Source organism: Physella acuta, unplaced genomic scaffold (assembly GCF_028476545.2).
Source record: "Physella acuta isolate Inbredline_101_S28 unplaced genomic scaffold, ASM2847654v3 ptg000719l, whole genome shotgun sequence".
In the NCBI taxonomy this organism is placed as follows: domain Eukaryota; kingdom Metazoa; phylum Mollusca; class Gastropoda; family Physidae; genus Physella; species Physella acuta.
Window position 1 is genome coordinate 58,703 of NW_026732237.1, and position 22,256 is coordinate 80,958.

At 39.9% G+C, this 22,256-nt stretch overlaps 1 protein-coding gene across 1 annotated transcript in view; it reads left to right on the forward strand.

Annotated features, from left to right (window-relative positions):
* LOC131949908 (uncharacterized) overlaps window positions 1-22,256 on the forward strand; it is a 211,156-nt gene that overhangs the window by 17,973 nt on the left and 170,927 nt on the right. Inside the window, exon 2 of the mRNA XM_059311874.1 lies at window positions 17,667-17,830. Coding sequence (XP_059167857.1) covers window positions 17,713-17,830 — 118 coding nt within the window. The 5' untranslated portion in view covers window positions 17,667-17,712. The remainder of the gene's footprint in view (window positions 1-17,666; window positions 17,831-22,256) is intronic.

A 22,256-nucleotide genomic window follows, 5' to 3' on the forward strand; every position in this document is an offset into this window, starting at 1 on the left:
AAAAAAAAAAGTCAAACCTCCGGATATTAGAATGACCTGTTTTAGTGAGTCATTTCAAGAGGGATGGAACAGTTCCGTAGTGTTGGCGTTTTAATTTTTAAATAAAATATCCGCTGGTTCTGACCAGGGGTGTGGTCCATATTGCCCGAACTTGGTTTAAGTATCGCCCGTACACCAAAAGCTCCCCGTGGGGTCGTTATGGGGCGGGGGACACAGAGGGGAGGGGATAGGACAAACACAGTGTGGGATGGCGCGAACTAAAAAATACGATACTCCTGTTCTATTATACATTACATTTTATTTTTACCTGTTTTTAAAAATAATCTATAAAACTATACATTTTTTGAGTGGCCTCAAGAGAACGACCACGGATTATTCAGTATAACAAAATGACTTATTAACCATACCCCTTTAATGTTATAAAGCATTCACATTGACCACACCCCTTATAATTTTATAACATTTCTATAGACCACATCTCTTATTATTTCATATATCACTTCTATAGTTCACAACCCTTATAATTTTAAAATGTTATATAACATTTCTGTAGACCACACCCTTAATGTTATATAACATTTCTATAGACTACGTCCCTGATAATTCTCTATAACATTTCTATAGACCATACCCCCTGTTATGTTATATAACATTTTCCCCAAAACCGCATATTATAAAACATTTCCCTACCTGTTATATAATACATGCACGTTCCCCAAGCACTCACTTTTGCATATTTTATAAATTAAATTTCCAGATCTTAATTACACAACTTGGTCTAACAACCAGTGGATCTCAATTTTTCGGAGACTAACCCCTGCTTATTCAGTAATACAATACAAAACTGCATACTTTAATTATAAACATATTTACTAGAAATTAGTGCCGTATAGTAAAATATAAAGTTATATCTTTAACGAGATTTAAAAAAAAACGTAAAACAAAGAACTGAGGTGTGTCTCGACAATATTTTGAGAACCACCGGTTTACATCAAAATCGAAATGCAACTCGTTTCATAGTAACGCGATCGCGCTGTGTTCTGCTGCATAGAGAAATGAGATATTCATAATAGATAAACTCATACAGAAGCAAAAATATCTTTTTTATGTGCCGGTCTAGATGTTGTCTATACGACTGGGGAAATTTTAGTCGGGAAAATATGTCAGCAGAGAGAAGGGGGCTGCTCTAGTAACGGATCAGTTTTATAGATAAAATTTAGTAGTCCTGCGTTTATGTTCCTACGTATATACTCATATACATACATACATATACATAGAAACGAATGCATACAGGCCTATATGTTTATATATACACATGAGTCTGTATGTATCTGTGTATATGTTTGTATATTTATATATGTATAAGAATATATATTATATATATATATATATATATATATATATATATATATATATATATATATATATATATATATATATATATATATATATATATATATATATATATATATATATGTGTGTGTGTGTGTGTGTACATATATATATATATATATATATATATACATATAAATGTATTTGTATATATATATATATATATATATATATATATATATATATATATATATATATATATATATATATATATATATATATATATATATATATATAGCGTGTGCATGATATATTAACATATGCCTTCCTCTGTCTGTTCATAATAAAAAGACAAACCTAAACTAGCCATACACATCCTTAAATAAACATATGTATGTATATAATATAAGGGCATATTTGTGTGTAAATGTTATTTACTTGTATATGTTACATATATAATATAGCTCTGACTATATCTTTAGCATTTGTTTCCGTTGTTTCTGTGCTTGTACCCCCCCCCCCCCCCCCCCCCCACCCCAACTCTCGCTAATGCTAGAAAGACGAGCGTGCCTTTGATGGCAAGACAAACAGGATACAGCACTGGATTTCTCCGAGGCTTCCAGATGAGTTCCCCCACGCGCGCCCGCCGGAGACCTGATATGGTACACCTGCAATATTGGGCGCTTGATCGATACACATTAGCCCGCTGGGTCGTGTTACATAGGGCGTTTATATCAATATGTTTTATGGGTGGGGTGGGGGGGGGGATGGTGGCATCACACGTAATGGATGGACTTGTGGGGTAAGTGTGAGGGGGGGGGGTTGCGTTAAATGGACTTGTAGGGTGAGTTGGGGGGGGGGTCGCGTTAAATGGACTCGTATGGTAAGTGTAAATGTGAGGGGGGGGGGGGGGTAAATGGACTTAAGAGGTAAATGTGTGTGTGGGTGGGGGGGGAGTTTAATACTTGTAGTGTAAATGTGGATAGGGGGGGGGGGGGTAAATGAACTTATGAGGTGAATCTATGTGTGTGTGTGAGGGGGAGTTTAATGAACTGGTAGGGAAAGTGTGAGGGGGTGGGTTAAATGGACTTGTGTTACGTGCTACCACTTACATGATCTGGACAACAACACATGATACGTTTATGTCGTGAGTACTACATTTTACACAACTTACCCAAGACCGACTCTCCCCTGACATTTTGCATTAAGATACACCATCGCGCTACTAGCTGCAACATGGGCATCCGCGAAAACGGTGTTGATCCCCGCATTGTTCGGAGCCCTATGACAAATGGTGTTTTAGCATACGACGCCGCAAGAACGCGAGCAATGCTTAGGCTGTCCACAGTGTAAGTATATCTCGGCATGGCTGGAATTCTTGCCTCACACCCGCACCACGTGATACGTTGATTAAGCCCAGACCGAAAGAATAGCACCGGGGGATGATTTACTTTCTGACGCGCCTGTATGAAACAGAGTGATATAGATCAAGTATTTATATACAGGCGGAGGGATACAGGCGAATAAATAGAAACAGACATATTTATGAATAGGTTCGTAAATCGATAGATGAAATATAGATAGTTGGATGAACACGGGAGTGGGCATGGGGGTTTTAGTTATTAATGGAAAGACTGACAGCTAGCCTAGGAGGCAGACATGTAGTTTTACATGTAAATATCTAGTCTTATACAGACATTTGGTGTCTTCTACAGACATTTTAATGTTAGTATTAAGGAGGGAAAATAGTCTGTGATTAAATACACATATTGAGCACTTCATAAATACGCTACTTTAGTAAGTTGTTTTATAACTAGTTTCGCAGCCAGCTAGCGTTACAGCTAAATAAGCTAGCTTGTCTTGCAGACAGCGCGTCTCACAAATAGGACAACGTACAGCCAGCTAGTCTCACGGCTAGCTAATCTCAAAGCCAGCTAGTCTTACAGGCAACTATCCCTACAGCCAGCTATCCCCACAGCCAGCTATCCCAACAGCCAACTATCCCTACAGCCAACTATCCCTACAACCAACTATCTCTACATCCAACCATCCCTACAGCCAATTATTCCTACAACCATCCCTACAGCCAGTGGCGTAGGCAGGGGGGGGGTTAGGGGGGGTCATAACCCCCCCCCATAGACCCCTCGGTATATATAAAAAGTATGAGGGGGGTGCAAATCGAAAGTTTGAGGGGGGGTGCAAATCGAAAGTTTGAGGGGGGGGGTGCAAATCGAAAGTTTGTCCCCGGGTAAAAATTGGAACCCCCCCCCCCCCCCTTGAGACGATCCTGGCTACGCCACTGCCTACAGCCAACTATCCCTCCAGCCAACTATCCCTACAACAAACTATCCCTGCAACAAACTATCCCTGCAACCAACTATCCCTACAACCAACTATCCCTACAACCAACTATCCCTACAACCAACTATCCCTACAGCCAACTATCCCTACAACCATCCCTACAACCATCCCTACAGCCAACTATCCCTACAACCATCCCTACAGCCAACTATCCCTACAGCCAACTATCCCTACAACTATCCCTACAGCCAACTATCCCTACAGCCAACTATCTCTACAGCCAACAATCCCTACAGCCAACTCTCCCTACAGCCAACTATCCCTACAGCCTACTATCCCTACAGCCAACTATCCTTACAACTATCCCTACAGCCAACTATCCCTACAGCCAACTATCCCTACAGCCTACTATCCCTACAGCCAACTATCCCTACAACTATCCCTACAGCCATCTATCCCTCCATCCAACTATCCCTCCATCCAACTATCCCTACAACCAACTATCCCTACAGCCAACTATCCCTACAGCCAGAAACTCGACATAAACATCACCACACGAACGTGATGAAACAAACTCCAGCAGTTTTCTCTCCTCCGAGAAAAAAAACAAACACCCCCCCCCCCCCAACATCCAGTCGTCGCCCTCACCCAAGAATAAAAAAAAACCCACCGGACAGAACCTCAAATCAATGTTTACCCACAGTGGTCGCACAGGAGTAACTACTTAAACACAGAGAGAAACCAAACCCTCTGGTCACTTCCAGGCCACATGCCCCGGCTCTCACATCCCCACCCCCCACGCCATTGATCATCTGGATTAACAAAGTCCAGTGGCACTGTTAAGGTCGAGGACCCCCCCCCCCCCCTGGATATCGATCTCATCGTGAGTTGCATAATACAAGACAGCACGCCTCAGTCCTCCCCCATTGACTTCCGTGTTTGTATAACGCTAATCCAATCCTTTCTAGTGGTCGCCGAGTGGACATCACGGAAAATCTATACCCCCGATTGTAGTTTTCTCTTCTTTGTTTGTTGTTTTGGTATTATCTGGCACCATTACGTTCATTTCGGTACATTGTAGTGCTAAAAACAACAGTTATTAAACAGTTGTCAAGCTTAATTTTAAAACAGTTCCCTAGACCAGGGGTCGGCAACATTTTGAGACGGAAGAGCCAAAAGTTACAATTTACAAAATTTCCCAATTTTTAAAGAGCATAGAACCATTGCCACGGGGGCTGGCCACAGCACAGTTGTGGGGCTGGGCCTAATGCCCAGCGGCTTTCAGCTGTCCATATACGTTCTACTCCATCTATTCTCATTGGGTTTTTAAAAATTTCGGTTAAAGTTGTTGTTGTTTTTGTTTTTACAGTATAATATTTTGAGTTTTGAAAATAAAATAATAGAACTATTATGGATTGGAGAGCCGCATCTTGACATCAAAAGAGCCGCATGCGACTCGCGAACCGCATGTTGCCGAACCCTGCCTTAGACCAATACACGAGAGAGATCAAACTCTGATTCCATCTGTTTTGGGCTAGTCCATGAACGGTTCTTAGAACCTTTTAAGAGAGAAACAGAGCTGCTCTAGAACATTTTTTAGAACAGTACCCGAATAGTTATAGACAGTGCTTCTTTCAGGCATTTTTCTTCGGGAAATGGAGGGGTGGGGGATGACGACAATGACGACACTTTTTAAAGTATACATTTTCTATATAAAATATATTAGGCTGGTTTCTCTTTTTAGTTGGGGGGGGGGGGGGTAGGGGGCGCACTAACTTTTTCGAAAGGGGGTGGGGTTGGAAACGACGTCTACGAAACGGGTTAAAGTATATTTTTTCTATATAAAATATACTTTTTTTTCCGTTCACGTGTGTGTGTGTGGGGTGGGGGGGGGGGGGTGCGCACTAACATTTTCGAAAAGGGGGGGGGGGGGTTGGAGACGACGACTACGATACGGGTTACAGTATAAATTTTCTATATAAAATATACTTTTTTCGTTCAAGTCTATGGATGGGGGGGGGGGGGGGGGACACGACGACGCTAGAAGTACTATTATGGTTGGGCGCAGAAAAGTACTAGAAGAGTATCGGGATTTTTCAATGTTGATAAGAATAACAACGTTCAGCAGCAAAATTGAACAATTCTAGAATCTTCCACGAGCCGTATCAATATAGTACACAGAACAGTTCTAGAATCCGCACTAGAACAATAGCACAACCTTCAGCGCAGTGCCGGAAACGGAGCCATCAAGCTTCATCTAACACGTTGACATAATCCGAATTAAAAGAATTTCACGACCGGCTGACTTACTTTAAAAAACACCCCTCGCCACCGCCTCGTTTAAATAACAACTCGCTGGACCATCTGTGTGGTAGCGTCGTCTGACCGGCAATTATACGATGGGTGACTGACAGATGTCGGGTGTTGGACCAGGCCGTTAGCATCAAATTGGCCGTCTAGTATCAAACACAAATTTGCCGTCCAGTATTTAAAAAAATGGCCATCCAGAATTAAAAACAAATTAGCCATCCAGCATTAAAAACAAATAGGCCGTCTAGAATTTAAAACAAATTGGCCGTCTAACGACCAACACAAATTGGCCGTCCAGCATTTAATACAAATTAGCCGTCTAGTATTAAACTCAAAATGGCCGTCCATAATTAAAAACAAATTGGCCTTCCAGTATCCAACACAAATTGGCCGTCCAGCATCCAACCCAAATTGGCCGTCCAGCATCCAATACAAATTGGCCGTCCAGCATCCAAAACAAATTGGCCGTCCAACATACACCACAAATTGGCCGTCCACCATCCAACACAAATTGGCCGTCCAGCATCCAACACGCATTGGCCGTCCAGCATCCAACACAAATTGGCCGTCCAGCATCCAACACAAATTGGCCGTCCAGCATCCAACACAAATTGGCGACATTGTCAAGTGGAGTTTATTGAAGCGTGAGGTACCCCATTCAGGAACAAACAAACACTGCCGCGCATTGTAGGGGAGCTCAGTGGTCCTCACTTGCTTGTGGGGGTACCCCTAGACATGGGAACATCCACACTGCCGCACATTGTTGTAGTGGAACGCAGTGGTGCTCAATTGTTTGTGTTCGTACCCCTAGACATGGGAACATCCACACTGCCGCGCATTGTAGGGGAGCTCAGTGGTCCTCACCAGCTTGTATGGGTACCCCTAAACATGGGAACATCCACACTGCCGCACATTGTTGGAGAACTCAGTGGTCCTCACTTGCTAGTGGGGGTACCCTAAACATGGGAACATCTACACTGCCGCACATTGTAGGGGAGCTCACTGGTCCTCACTTGCTTGTGGGGGTACCCCTAGACATGGGAACATCCACACTGCCGCACATTGTAAGAGAACTCACTGGTCCTCACTTGCTTGTGGGGGTACCCCTAGACATGGGAACATCCACAATGCTGCACATTGAAAGGGGTAAGGAGCGGGCACAGTGGTCCTCACTTGCTTGTGTGAGTAGCTCCAGACTAGTTGGGAGTATTCATTAGAGGGGGAAGGGGGTGGGTACGGGGCGCAGTGTTCCTCACTAGACTGTGTGAGTGCTCCTAGACATCCTGGGGATATCCACACTGCCACGCATTGTAGGGGAACGCAGTGGTCCTCAATTTCTTGTGTGAGTTCCCCAGACTAGGCTAGTTGGGAATATCCACACTTCCGCACATTTGGATAAGCACAATGATCCCCACTTTCTTGTGGGGGTACCCCTAGACATGGTAACATCCACACTGCCACACATTTTAGGAGGGCTCAGTGGTCCTCGCCTGCTCGTGTGAACACCTACGGTCCCTCTAAGAATCAAAATTTTGTTATCAAAGTACATTTTGTTTGCCGATCGCCTTCATTGAAACATGATAACCGACTGTCACCACTAACATACTAAGGGAGTCATTTTATTCTGACGTTTTTTTTTGTCTTTAGAGAATATATAACTTTATGTATAGTTTACTATCAACCTGTACGTACATGATTTCTAGGCATTATTTGTGTAGTTTTGTAGATCTTCTTAACATTTCCTTTAGCAATTGTGTGTATATCGTCTTCCTAACATTTATTTCTGTCCTGTAAAGAGCAATGATGTAAATTGGTCACGAGTCTACGGATACACTAGGCACTAATTCGTTCAGCAGTGAGCGTGTAGGCAGACGCGCTATCGATTGGCCACTTGGTTCCACGCACATCTAAAAGCAACTATTTTATAAGGACAAGGACTAGGACAGGGTATAGTGTCTCATGGACAAGGACTTTTCAGGAAAAGGACTATACAGGACAAGGACTTTTTAGGACAAGAACTTCAGTTTTATGGATAAGAACTTTTATTTAAAAGAAAAGGACTTTATTTTTAAAGACAATGACATTTTTAGGACTAGGACTTTACTTTTTTAAGTACAAGAACTTTTATTTGAAATAAAAGGACCTAATCTTTAAGGACAAGGACCTTTTAGGACAAGTACTGTTGATTTAAGGACATGGTCCTTTATTTTGAGGAAAATGAATTTTTTTTATGTACAAAATCTTTTCTTTTAAGGACAAGGACATATTAGGATAAGGTTTGTTGCTTCAAGGACAAAAACTTTTGTTTTAAGGACTATGCCAATTGTAGGACAAAGACCGATTTTTTAAATGACCACAATTGCTCATGAATACAAAATATTTATATATGAAATAAAATATTTCAATTGTCCAGTTTCATCTGATTTTTTATCGTCCCTAATCTTACTGTAATATTAAAAAAAAAATTGGAATTCAAGTCACGTGGTATTAATGTTTGTTTACCAAAAATACCGGTAGCACGTGACTATGGTTTAAAAATAAATGGCAAGGATGACGTCGTGTGTTATGTTTTCGTGTCTGAAAGCTCACTTGGGAATATGTGAACGATTGTTTTTTGGTAGGAATGTGAAACATCATGGCGTCGGTTTTTTGTTTTGGTAAGAGCAAGGAGTTTTAGTCCGTGGCGTAGACAGGATTCTTGGCACCCATGAATACAATACGAAAAGTACAGAGTTATATGTACTTTTTTAAACAGCTGGGTTCTCAGAGATTGTGTACAATCGTGGTACTTTTAATACATTTGTTTCTACTTTTCTTCTTTGTTCTTAGTTCTAGTGGGAAGGGATTCCATCCAACACAATGAAGTATCTATCTAGGAAGGGGGGGGGGGTTATGGTCCTTGACGAGCTACTTATAGTGTTTTAAAGAAATATTTTCAGTGGCAGCGTTGGTACTGTCGAATTCACAAATTATGAATTACTGAAAAGTAGAAAAAACAACAACTAAATAGCGGCGTATGTTATGCCGCGGGCCGGCACGTTACGTATAAACTTGGTATGCTCTGAAATCCGAGTCGACGGCATGTATGGTGCATAAGTTGACACGCAATACTTATTTGTGTTGGAAGAAATCACTTCCAACATTACAATTAAGAAACAACAACAAGATCTGCTTTAATAAACCACCTGGACCGAAAGGGCAATTTACTAATTAAAGTATAGGGGATTTAATAATGACATACACTGCCCAAAAGCAACTGCGTATTTTGCTTTCTGATTAATCCATCTGACTTGTCTATTTAATCAATGTAATCCCCATAGCCTAAACACAACCGAGTTTTAAAACGATAGCTATTGCACGCTGTTTTTTATTTTATTTTGTGGGTTATTATTTAACTTGGGGGTCCTAACTCAGATTTTTTAGAAAGCCACCGGGCTGACAAGCAATTTGTTACCCGCGACAAAGCCTCGCATTTTGTCCGTTCAACGTCGAATCAATACTCGTCAACAGCTCGCTAAATAAAAAAAATAAAAAATTTTCACGAATTTTTTTTTTTCTTCCTCTGCTCCCGAGTCTTGGGTAGGCACTGCGTGAAATGTTCGCTTCGGAAAGATCGTGTTTGTGTGAAGGTGTGAAGCGAATCGATTATCGTAGGAAAGGTCAGGTGTATTGGTATTGATACAGTATATTTTCGCCGTCACGGTGGTTGAGTTTTTAAAAGTCACGGTCTTGTTGGGTTCTCTGGAGATGGCATTTAAAGTTTATTGATAAGGGTGGGTTGATTCACCCAATGACCGTTTGTGTGTTTACATGTGCGGATGGGGGGGGGGGGTACTTTCCGGATAAATATAGGTAGCACGGAAGGAGTGAAATATACCTCGAGCAATCGAGTCAAGCGATGAGATGTGTAGTTTTAAGGATGTATGCTTTGTGTGTATTTGTGTTTCGGTTGTTATATTGTTGTGTTAATGCGTATGTAAGAAAAATAATGCGTGTTCTAAAACCCTAGAGTGTCGATAGAGTAGATGATTATTTGTAGGTTGAATGATAAGAATGCTGTAAGGTATTTTTACATGGCTGATTTTTTTTTACGTTTTACCTATTAATGCATGTTATGACTTGTATTATACGTATTTGGTGTATGTTTTGAGATATATGTTGGTTTTAGAAAAAAGTAATCTGTTTTTAAGCTGGTAGAAATAAATAACTAAGGCATCGGTTTCAATTTAATTAGTTCCTAAAAGCGCCTTAATTATCTAGTAAAAAGTAGTTCCGACAATGGTTTTGTACCGAAATGTAGTTCAAACATGTGTCTTGATTTGTTGGTAAAAAAAGTAGTTACAACGCCCGCCTTATTTCCAGTAAAAGTAGTTCCAACACGCGCCCTGATTTCCTAATAAAAAAAATAGTTCCAACATGCGCCTTGATTTCCTAATAAAAAATAGTTCAACACGCGCCTTGATTTCCCAGAAAAAAGTAGTTCCAACACGCGCCCTGCTTTCGTACACGTGTAAGACTTAAATGGAGAAAACACCACACCAGCTGTTTGTAATGGCCGTCCTGTTTTCGCCCTGCACCTGTCCATCGCCATCACCACCCCATCACCACCCCATCACCACCCCAACACCACCCCCATCACCACACCATCACCACCCCCATCAACATCATGCCCGTCGTCTTGCAGCACATATCAGCGTCACCAGTCTGTCCATATTGCGTCAATGTTCCTTAAAACAGATCTCCAGATGCCGAAGACATGCTTTTGCCCTGTTTAAAAAAAACAACAAAAAACTCGTTTCGGGAATCTCGAGAATTATTCAGGGTCTGTTTACAGTTCTGTTTAAACGCTTTCATCAGTTACCGCCTTTATGTCGTCTGCCAGCATTGTCTTTGTGTGAACATGGAACATGGACAAAGTTTTTTAAAAATCGTGCTTTCCCACACTGCTGAGTGCTGGCACGGGTTTGTAAGAGTGATCATATATATATATATATATATATATATATATATATATATATATATATATATATATATATATATATTGTACTGAAATACCAAATTCGGTTAATTTTTTCCAGCTTACATGGATACATAGGAGGCTAATCAAAACTATGCGGGAAAATGCCAGAAATATTTTGTATACATATAAAATTTTTACAGATATTTTATATTACACTTTTTTTAAGGTTTCTTGATGCATATTTATTTAAGCTTTGCGCTGACCTCAGGAGAGATATAGGGGACGCAGCCTCCACCCCCCCCCCCCCCCCCGAGACAATATATTTTTAAATCTTGCATCCTCCACACAAAAACACAAATAACAATACCAAAAAACTGGGAGGAAAGATGTGTGTACCCTGTTGTTGTGAGGCCATCTGATGATGTCTCCTACATTAATGACATTTCCATTCTAAAATCTCTTTCTAAACTGTCATTTGTATGCACATCTCCTCTAGGGTGTAGCTGTGATTACATCCCACCAAAGCATGTTTAAAAATTATCTTAAATAATACATAGATCATATTCAACATCTAAGTAATTCGAATAAAAAACGTGAAGAATAAAATCATGATTTCAAAACAAGAAAGACAAACACTGTATTTAAAGTACGTCTAGTAATATATGCCGTCGAAAATTTATCTTTTTAGTAATATTTGCTTTGTATTTCAAGGAAGCTTTTTTTTTAACAATTAGCATTTTCTTCTTAGTTCGTAATTGTAATGTTTGAAGGAATTTCCATAAATACAATAAGTATTACGTGTCAACTTGTTATGCGCCATTTGATTCCGATTTCAGCCTGCTCTTCTTTGTGGATTTGCTTCCTTAGCCCGTGTTCATCAAAGAAAAAACTACAAGGCAGCAATTGTTTGATTTTGGAGTTGTCTCTCCTAGATGAGTTGCTGTTCCCAACTATCAAGCCTTATCTTCCACGGGATTCGAACCCGGGACGTCGGTTTTGCAGCTAAGACTTTTACCGGCCCAATCAAGCCGACCCTTAGCTTTGTGTTGAAGTAGGCAGATTATTAGTTGTATTAAATTCAGACTCAGTAATATTTACATTGAGTTGGAAAAGGCTTAGTAATTGTTGTCGTTCCACATTTTTGTATTTATCTGCATTGGATTTGGAGGTGACTAATAGTATTTGCATTGAATTAAGACCTAGAAATATGTGGATTAAATTTGAGGCAGGCTCAGTAATATTTTGTTTGAATTTAAAGTAGACCTATTGGTATACTAATTGAATTTAGACCTAGTTATATTGTTACAATTTGAGGTAGGCTTAGTAGTATTTACATCGACTTCGAAGTAGTCCTAATAGTTTATGCATTGAATTAAGACCTAGAAGTTTGTGGATTAAATTTGACGTAGGCGTAATAATATTTACATCGAATTTGAAGTAGGCCGTAATAATATTGTGCCTTGAAGTTGGGTCTAATATTTGCATTGAATTAATGTCTAGTAATATTGGAATTTATATATCAATCTCCAAAACAAAATTAATTAAAGGTAATCTGCCTACGTTATTTACCGGAACAAAAGCGACAGCAGTTGATGTGCCTTTACTGGATACAATATAAACATATAATCCACGTCTACAATGATTGTAGACGTGGTTTCAACACAGACAATATTTTGTTTATTTACCTTAGGTTGTGGCGACCCATATCTTTCATTAGAAAAATAGTTGAAAAAAACAAAACAGCTGACTCATTTCCGCAATTTACTGAGACAAAATATTTTGCTCCGATTTTTATGGGTAAACACATTAAAAAAAAACTCTTTTCATCAAAATATACTTTAAAAAAAACAAAATTTTCTAAATTAAACATAGCTTAGTTTATTTTTGTTTTTTTTTCCGTTTAAATAATAATTTTATAAGATTTCCCTCCCCAGTAAAAAAAAAAAAACAAACAAAAACAACCCACATGTGAACGATTTATCTAACCACCCTAATACGACAACAAAAATATTTTCTCCTTATTTATTCTTGTTTTAATAACCAGTGACGTCATTGTGATATTCCGTGAGCATGCGCAGTTACTCGATTTAAAAAAAAAATTATTACAAAAATCAAGCTTTGTGTTTTGTTTTTTAAAGGAAATGTTAGCGTTTAGAGTAGCAAAGTTCACGATAACCTTGGCTGCGTCCCTTCCTACATTTTACAGAGAAAGCTTGTTCATACAACAATAGAGACATGGACAGAAAAGGTCACAATGACCGTCATAGTTTAACATTTCCGACGGTTTTTTTCTTCACCTTAACCGTAAGGCCGGTGTTTACTGAATAATTCTTTTATTTCTTTTTTTTGTAATCTAATTTAAAAATTTCGAACCGTTTGCAAAAGTCAATTACAGTTTAATCATCGTTATTGGAATAATAATAATGTTATGACATTTAATCAGAATTATAGAAATAATAATCATTAGATAACATTAATGCTGAAATATTTTTACTCGCACTAAAATACATTGATATTCGTTGTAAAAAAACAAATCGCTAGGCTCTTTTAGTCTATATATATATATATATATATATATATATATATATATATATATATATATATATATATATATATATATATATATATATATATGTGTGTGTGTGTGTGTATGTATGTATGTATATATGGTCAAAAAATACAGAACTACTAAAGGCATTTAAGAATATATTTACAAAAAAAAAACCCACCCAAAATCTAATTTTTAAAACGTTTAATTTTGTTCAGAAGTATCCTATATTGAGGAATCGAATATTGATTTAGTCACCTGACTTATATGTAGTTTGACCACACGTAAAAGTTGACTTCCATTCTGTAGTGGTGCCCCAAGACAACTTTTGGTTAACTAGTTACGAAAGTTGACTTGCATAATTTCTACTGCTGCATCGGCGAGTGGTTTTATATCAACTTACACAACTATAGCTTGAAACACAAATACAATTTAGTTTACGTTGCAATGGTTTTTTGAAAGGGGAAGAGCACTGCCGAATTGACATGTCAGGCGGAGTTATCCCCCTGTCACGTGGTTCGGGCATGCTGCGCTACTTTCTATTAATGAAGTTTAATTAAAGTGGACAGCTTCGCCTTGCATCGCAAAGACAGAAGAGGGATAAAGAAAAAATCTGTCGGGGGGTAAAAAAAAATCCGATCTTGTTCTTCGCGGGAGAAATCTCTTCGGTGAAAAGTTTCCATAGGGCGTAGAAGCAAACAGCGTAGGCAAACAATATTTTTTTTTTATTCTCTCGATTGTTTTCTACAAAATTAAAACGGCTGTCGTCTTTTTTTTTTCCCTTTTTTTTTCTTTCCTCAACACCACCCCCCCCCCCCCCCCCAACAACAGCTGATGTGTTTAAATAAAATCTGCTCAGCTAAAACAAAAGGCCGAAAAAAATCAAGCGAAATTTTGTTTTTTGTTTTATTGTGAGAAGATTTTGTTGAATTTGCATTGAATCATACTCACACAGAAGATGGCAATTAAGCTTTAAAAGTGACAGACACAAGAAAAAAGAAGAAAAGAAAGCTACACACGCGCAAGAGTTTGAGAAGCGCGCGCTTTCTTGGCACGCGCGCGCGAAATAAAAAATAAAAACACCACGGAAACCTCGAAAATTTGAAAAGAGAGATTTAAAATTAAAGAAAAAATAAATGTTACCCTTATAATCAGATGCGTCAAGATGCAGTAAAATATTAAAAATTGTTCGTTATAGAAAAAATAATTGTAAATATTGTTAAAATAATTCCTAGTTCTGTAACTTTCATGTGCTTTAACTAACAGAGGCGTGGTTTGTGTGTTTTGTGAAATGTGGTTAAGTTATATTAAAAAAAAGAAATATCTATATTTTTTACCGTAGATTCCAGCGTATAAGGAACTAGGGTGTATAGGAGCTCTATGTAAACTATGGTTTTGGATATCACCATCATCTTTGCCATATTATGCCCAAGACACATGGGGCCGCCACATAAAGCTCTTTCCTCTTTTGTCCATCTTTGGCAGTTTTCTCGGCAGTCCCCGAGATAGTCCTGTCTTTGTCAATTTCTTCTTCATCTGATCGTCTCCACGTCTCTCTTGGCCTTCCCTACCTTCGGATATACTTGCCCTTTATTGTATGAGACTACCCTCGAGTTTTGAGGTATTCCTATGTTAAAATGTCCTCACATACGCTGAAACACTGTACTTTGTGGTTTATGTTTTTTTACAGCGTAGTCGGGAGATGGTGCATTCGACTGCTAACCCGAAAGGTTTGAGAATGGTTCTCAGTCTTGTTTATGTAGGATGCAGCTGAGTCCACCCAGCTCTGATGCGTACCTAGTCACGTTAGTAAAGTAAAGGCAGAGACCACGCTATTTATTTATATGCCACGATCTCAGAAATAGATCAGCTCTACTTCACCTGCCGTTTAGATCGGTTAATTTTTAAGGATAACGACTTGTGGTGTATGAGTATGTGTTTGCTGGGAATTAAAATGTGTGATTTTAAAAAGCAAACGACGTACTGACATGCAAAAAATGATAAATGTACTGCAAATGTAGCTATTTCACAACACAATGCATTGAGGGTTTCATATTTAAAATATATTTTTATAAATGCATTTCGTAACTATGCAACGGAATGTAAATATAAACTGTAAACATTCGGTTTCAAATTACAATGTTGAAAATATATTTACTGGCTGAATTTTTAAGCATGTTTTTTTTTTGTTGTAAAGAAAACATTTATGACAACTTTAGTATTTTCTTTCTGTGGATTTACAAAGGCGATGTCTCATTTTCCCGTCTCGAATACACATACAAAACAGTGACACAAAATAAACAGACGTAACATTATGATCGTTCTTTTGAAATGTATCACCATCAAAATACACCTTCCTTGTCCTAAGTTTTTACAAATTCCGTTTGATGCTTATTCTGCCGCTACAAGAAATTTCACACCGAAGTGCGCACTGTGCTGAGTATTAGCATTGCAGGGCTGAAGCGTAGGTTAACGGCTGGGCAATAAAATTTCAAATATTGATTTTTTATTGGAATGATCGTTGGGCGGCCGGCGATTGTTTGAGCGTGTTCGCTTGAATAATTCACGGCCTCGCTCGTGGGACGTCGCGGTGGATGAACACATTCCTGAGGGGTTTTATACCGCGAGGCTGCTCCCTGACCTCAAGTGATGCATTCTGGGAATAAGGGTTTTACGGAAGTTTTACGGAAGTGGTTTAGTATGATGGTAAGAGGCAACGTTTGCTGAATCCTGAAAGTCTTGAGTTCAGTTCTGAGGCTTGTTTTCGTGTACCCATACACTAGTTGCGTATACCCATCCACGAATAGCATTCATCCACCAATTACATCCACCCATACACCATTGTCTTCCACCCATCCACCAATGGCATCCACCCATCCACCAATGGCATACACCCATCCATCAATGGCACACACCCATCCATCAATGGCATCCACCCATCCACCATTGTCATCCACCCATCCATCAATGGCATCCACCCATCCATCAATGGCATCCACCCATCCACCATTGTCATCCACCCATCCATCAATGGCATCCACCCATCCACCAATGTCATCCACCCATCCACCAATGGCATCCACCCATCCACCAATGGCATCCACCCATCCACCAATGGCATCCAGCCATCCATCAATGACATCCATCCATCCACCAATTAGATCCACCCATCCACCAATTATATCCACCCATCCACTAATTACATCCACCCATCCACCAATTACATCCACCCATCCACCAATTAGATCCACCCATCCACCAATTATATCCACCCATCCACTAATTACATCCACCCATCCACCAATTACATCCACCCATCCACCAATTACATCCACTAATCCATTTACGGCGTCCACCAACATTAATTATAAGGAGCAAAAGCGTTTTTGCAACTTGAACGTTGTATGCAAGGTGCTCCGAAATGATGTATAAACGTTTATTTGTATTTTACAAAATGACTGCGTGTCTTGACCGCGTAGCTTATTTGGAACGCTGGCTTCCACCTATCCACCGTTACTGTCCCCCATCCACCAATGACGCCCACCCATTCATCAATTGCATCCACCCATCCAACTTTTACATCCACCAGTGATATCCACCGCTCCACCAACGGAGTCCTCCCATCCACCTTTAACACCCACCCATCCACCATCATCGTCCACCTTTCCACCAACCTACAATAACAAAGTTTATCCACCTCTCATTACCTCTAGGTTATACAAAGATAGTTGTTAACATTTTCTAAAGCGTTAAAAACATGGACCTTGAACAATAATCACACATCCACCCATCCATCAACAGCGACCACCAACCCACCAGCCAATAATAAGAACGGTTTCCTCTCCTTACCTCTAGGTTTATACAAAGGCAGTTGATAACATCGTCTAAAGTGTTTAACAAGATGGACCTTGAACATTCACACATCCACCCATCCACCATTAGCGTCCACCCATCTACCACCCGTCCAAGAATTTAACAAAATGGACCTTTAACATTCACCCATCCACCATTAGCGTCCACCCATCTACCACCCGTCCAAGAATTTAACAAAATGGACCTTTAACATTCACCCATCCACCATTAGCGTCCACCCATCTACCACCCGTCCAAGAATTTAACAAAATGGACCTTTAACATTCACCCATCCACATTCATCAACAGCGACCACCAACCCACCAGCCTATAATAACAACGTTTTCCTCTCTTAACCTCTAGGTTTACACAAAGACAGTAGATAACATCGTCTAAAGAATTTAACACAATGGACCACCACCGCCGCCATTTCTCCAGAACTTCGTCTCTGATACCTCTAATGGTATTTATCTTGGATTATGTAGCTGTTGACGTCATCGCCAGCACGACCTGGGAACACCTGTCATGTAAGTCATCTGTGATGTCTGGTGTGTAGTGGGTCACGTGTGTAGTGGGTCACATGTGTAGTGGGTCACGTGTGTAGTAGGCCACATGTGTAGAGGGTCACGTGTGTAGTGTGTCATGTGTTTAGTGGTAACGTGAGTAGACAACGTGTGTAGTGGGTCACATGTGTAGTAGGTAGACCACGTGTGTGGTAGACTACGTGTGTAATGGGTCATGTGTGTAGTAGAACACGTGTGTAGTGGGTCACAAGCGTAAAGTGTGTTGTGTGCCAACTGCGTCAATTGCCTATAGTGCTTCACATGTGTAGTGGGTCACATGTGTGCTGATCCAGGCGTGTTAGCTGTGTTGTCTAGTATGTAGTTTTAACCGTGTAGTGTGTTATTTGTATAAAGCATATCTTGTTCTTTCTTTACTATTTTCTTTCTAAATCTCGGATATTTATTTTTTCTAAACCGCCGAATACGGCTTAACCCACTGTTAGCTTTTATTAAAATACATCAAAAAATATAGAAGGATTAGCGTAAAAAAACTATGCCTAGAATTTTAATTTTAAGACAACCGGAAGTTGAATATGGTTTTTAAACATTATTTGGCGCGCAATAGGCAATGGATGTTGTGACCGTAAAATAACAACCGAAATTCATTTCACTATCTACAACGCTCGTTTTGTGTTCCTATCTACACTACATTTGTCTACCCATTTTATTGATCTTCACCAACCATTCTTTAACCATCAACTTTACACCAACCAGTGTTTCTTTCAGACAAATTTTCCGGGGGGGGGGGGGGAGACACTGTTAAAAGTATATATATATATATTTTTATATAAATCCCATTTTGTTCGAGGGAGGGGGGGGGCGGTAGACTTTTCCGCTCCCCGAAGAGATGCTTGAAAGAAACTCAGACACCAACTATTCTTCCATCTTTTTTTTGCCATCAACACTACGCTTAGCCAACCCCATTAACTGGCTTTTACTAACCACCCTCCAAACACCATTTTCCCAACCTCTTTCCGTATTGCTCAACCCGATGCGAAATCCTAAATTAAACACACGTCCGTGTAAACACACGGCAAACATTTGCTCCAAACAACCCGCACGCCATATCTAAAAACCCTAGTACAAATACCCGATCTATTAATACACTTACACATCAAAGGGAATCCCCGAAGATAAAAAGGGTATCATAACTCAAAACAAATATTGTAAATCTATCCTCCGTGATACAATTATTGTGAATTTAGCCGGCGTATCGCCTCTCATAGGACCGTCCCTATCATTTCGAACCCATTTATATTCTTTCATGTAGAATGTGATTTCATGGGCGTCTTCTCTCAACGCGGGTGGTATTGAGATAATTCAGTGCTTGACTCTAAATTCTTTGTATTTATATACTTTTTTGTGCTGACGTATTTTCTTTTATTTATTACGATAAATTGAGGTCGGCGTGGTCGAGTCGGTAAAGCTCATGGTAAATCGAAAAGTCTCGAGTTTGAACCCTCGGGCAGATGAGGCTCGTTATTTGGGGACAGAAACTCTTCTAGACAACTCCATAATCAAACAACAGTTTGTTTTTTGTTATGCAAAGGCTATAGAAGCAAATTCAAAAAGAAAATCAGCCTGAAATCGGAGTCAACGGTCTCAACCAGTTAACACGTATACTTAATTGTGTTGGAGGGGATCGCGTCCAACACTAAAGTTAAGAACGAAGAAGAAGATTACGAAAAATTAAAGTTTTACAATTGAAATAATGTATCGAAATCAATACATTGTTATTTTTGTTTTAGTTTTTAACAAATAGATTCATGGCTTCGAACAAAACCTTAACACTCTATGACAGCCACAGGCGTAGAGTAGAATACTTTAAAACCTTAAAAACAAAACACCGATTATCATAAAACAAGTGAAATATAATAAATTTAATTATCGAAACAAAACATTATGTAAATAAGTAATTTTTTTAATATGTTTATATTATCATCACTACATTATAATTTATTTAATTTTTTATAGTCAACTTATTTATTTTACACTTTTCTCAAAACCTAAACAGTTTTGTTAAACGAAGTTGTCTTCGATTTGCCTGAATCGCTTTCCCAAAATTTCTAGTACCGCGCCAAGAATGTCGCATTAATTATGTATCCCATAATCCTATACTTACATGGACAGGAAGAATTTGTTAGGGTTTTGTTGTAGTGTTGTTTGACTATTTTCTAGAATATTAGAGACACATTTGTGATTGGTTTGATCACTAAACTGTCTTCTGTTTATAAGACAGATATTGTAGTTGGTTTTATGACTTAAATTTTTTAACGCAATTTCCATCTATAATAATAGTTTCGCTGTCTCTCTATCTATCTATCTATCTATCTATCTATCTGTCTGACAAGAACGCTCTAGAGAAAACACAAGCAATTTAAAAACATGCACAGTAATTCGAAAAACGAAATATGACGTCGACACATTTAGCGTAGAGTAGAACATAATCTCAAACCAGAGAGTGCACACAGTAATGTAATGACGTCATTGAAACATTGAAAAAAAGGAAATGTTGTCTAATCTAAATGGTTTGCGTGAAGCGTTTCTTGCATAGAATTCTTCGAGTAGGGGCGAAGCCCCACCCCCCGCGTAAGAACGTCTGAGCCCCCCCCCCCCCCCCCCCCAACTCAAAAGAAATTTCCTCATCGATACTCTATAATAAAATTACCGCCTAATTAATGTGTCTAATCTAAAAAGTGGTTTTCTTGCAATGGGACGGTAGACATGTTTTTTTTTGGGGGGGGGGGGGGGGGTGGAGGGGGGGGTGGTGTAAGGGGGTGGGGGGGGGGTGGGGGGGGGTGTGGGGGGGGGGTTGGTTTCAGTGTTTCTTTCAGACTTTTTCCTCCCCGGAGAGGGGTGGGGGGTACTTGAAATTTTCGGGGGCGGGGGTAGAATTTTCTGGGAGGGGGCGGACACTGGAAAAAGTATATAATTATATTTCGTTGAATGGGATGGTAGACATGTTTTTTTTGGGGGTGGGGGGTGGTGGAGGGGTGGGGGGGGGTGTGTGTGGGGGGGGGGGGTGGGGGTCGGTGTGTGGGGGGGGGGGGTGGGGGGTGGTGTGTGGGGGGGGGGGGGGTTGGTTTCAGTGTTTCTTTCAGACTTTTTCCTCCCCGGAGAGGGGTGGGGGTACTTGAAATTTTCGGGGGCGGGGGTAGAATTTTCTGGGAGGGGGCGGACACTGGAAAAAGTATATAATTATATTTCGTTGAATGGGACGGTAGACATGTTTTTTTTTGGGGGGCTGGGGGGTGGGGGGGGGCGGTGTGTGGAGGGGTGGTGTGTGGGGGTGAGGGGTGGGGGTGGGGGTGGTGTGTGGTGGGGTTGGGGGTGGTGTGTGGGGGGGGGTGGGGTGGGGGTGGTGTGGGGGGGGGTGGGTTGGTTTTAGTTTAGAGAAAAGAGACAGCACTATCAGCCTAGCGCCCGTTGTACCCTTCCTCAACGGGCCATTTTTCTCGTTCTGGAGAATTGCGTTTATTAACCCGTCATTTCTGGATGTATGAATGTATGAATGGATGGATGTGTGTCCGCAGCTTTAAGTCGTATCTCCTCCTCAACGAAGCAATATCGATGACTAGTTCCAAAAGCAATTAGGTTAAGCAAGTTACGAGGATGAACATAGGCTATAAAAATTCCGGGTTTCTTTCATGGATTTCCCGGAAAAGCCAAAAAACCTCGAAAAAAAGCAGTTTTTAGCCCATATCTCGGCAACCAGACCACTTAGCGACTTGAAACATGTACCAATCGATTCCTGCCATAATTTAGAACAATATTGCCGAAGAAAGTTTTCAAAAATATCCTTTCGTTCGGTCACAAAAATTTTTTTGAATTAATTAAAATTTGGACCGAATTAGTAGGCATTTTTTCCAACCACACCACACGCGTCATCACGTTCAATAGCTGCACCATCACGTTCTATGGCTTCGTCATCACGTTCAGTAGCTAGGCGCGCAATGTTTTTTAGTCATGTAACTCTATTGTAAATAAAACATGTATTTTAACCAATGGTTTTACTAACCCTGCTCTTGATTTACGCTACGACAGAGCTATTTTTAGATAACATAAGGAAATTGCGCTAAAATTGTCACTAGACTTTTTAATTAACTTGTTCTTCTATTTACAAATCCGACTTTAAAGTAGACCCGTATCCAATTGTTAAAAGTAGATTCCTATCCAAGTCTTAAAAGTAGATTCCTATCCACCAAGATTTAAAAGTAGATTCCAATCCAAATGTTTTTGAAGTATAAAAGCTCCGTAATCCCCCTGTATATGTTAAGCGCTTTGTTTTGTGAAGTGTGTTTTTAAAGATATAAACTCTTTACTTGGTACGATTGAAGCGTTGTAATGCATGCCTTGTGCCGTGTGATCACAGCTTTCTCCGCCCTTTGGT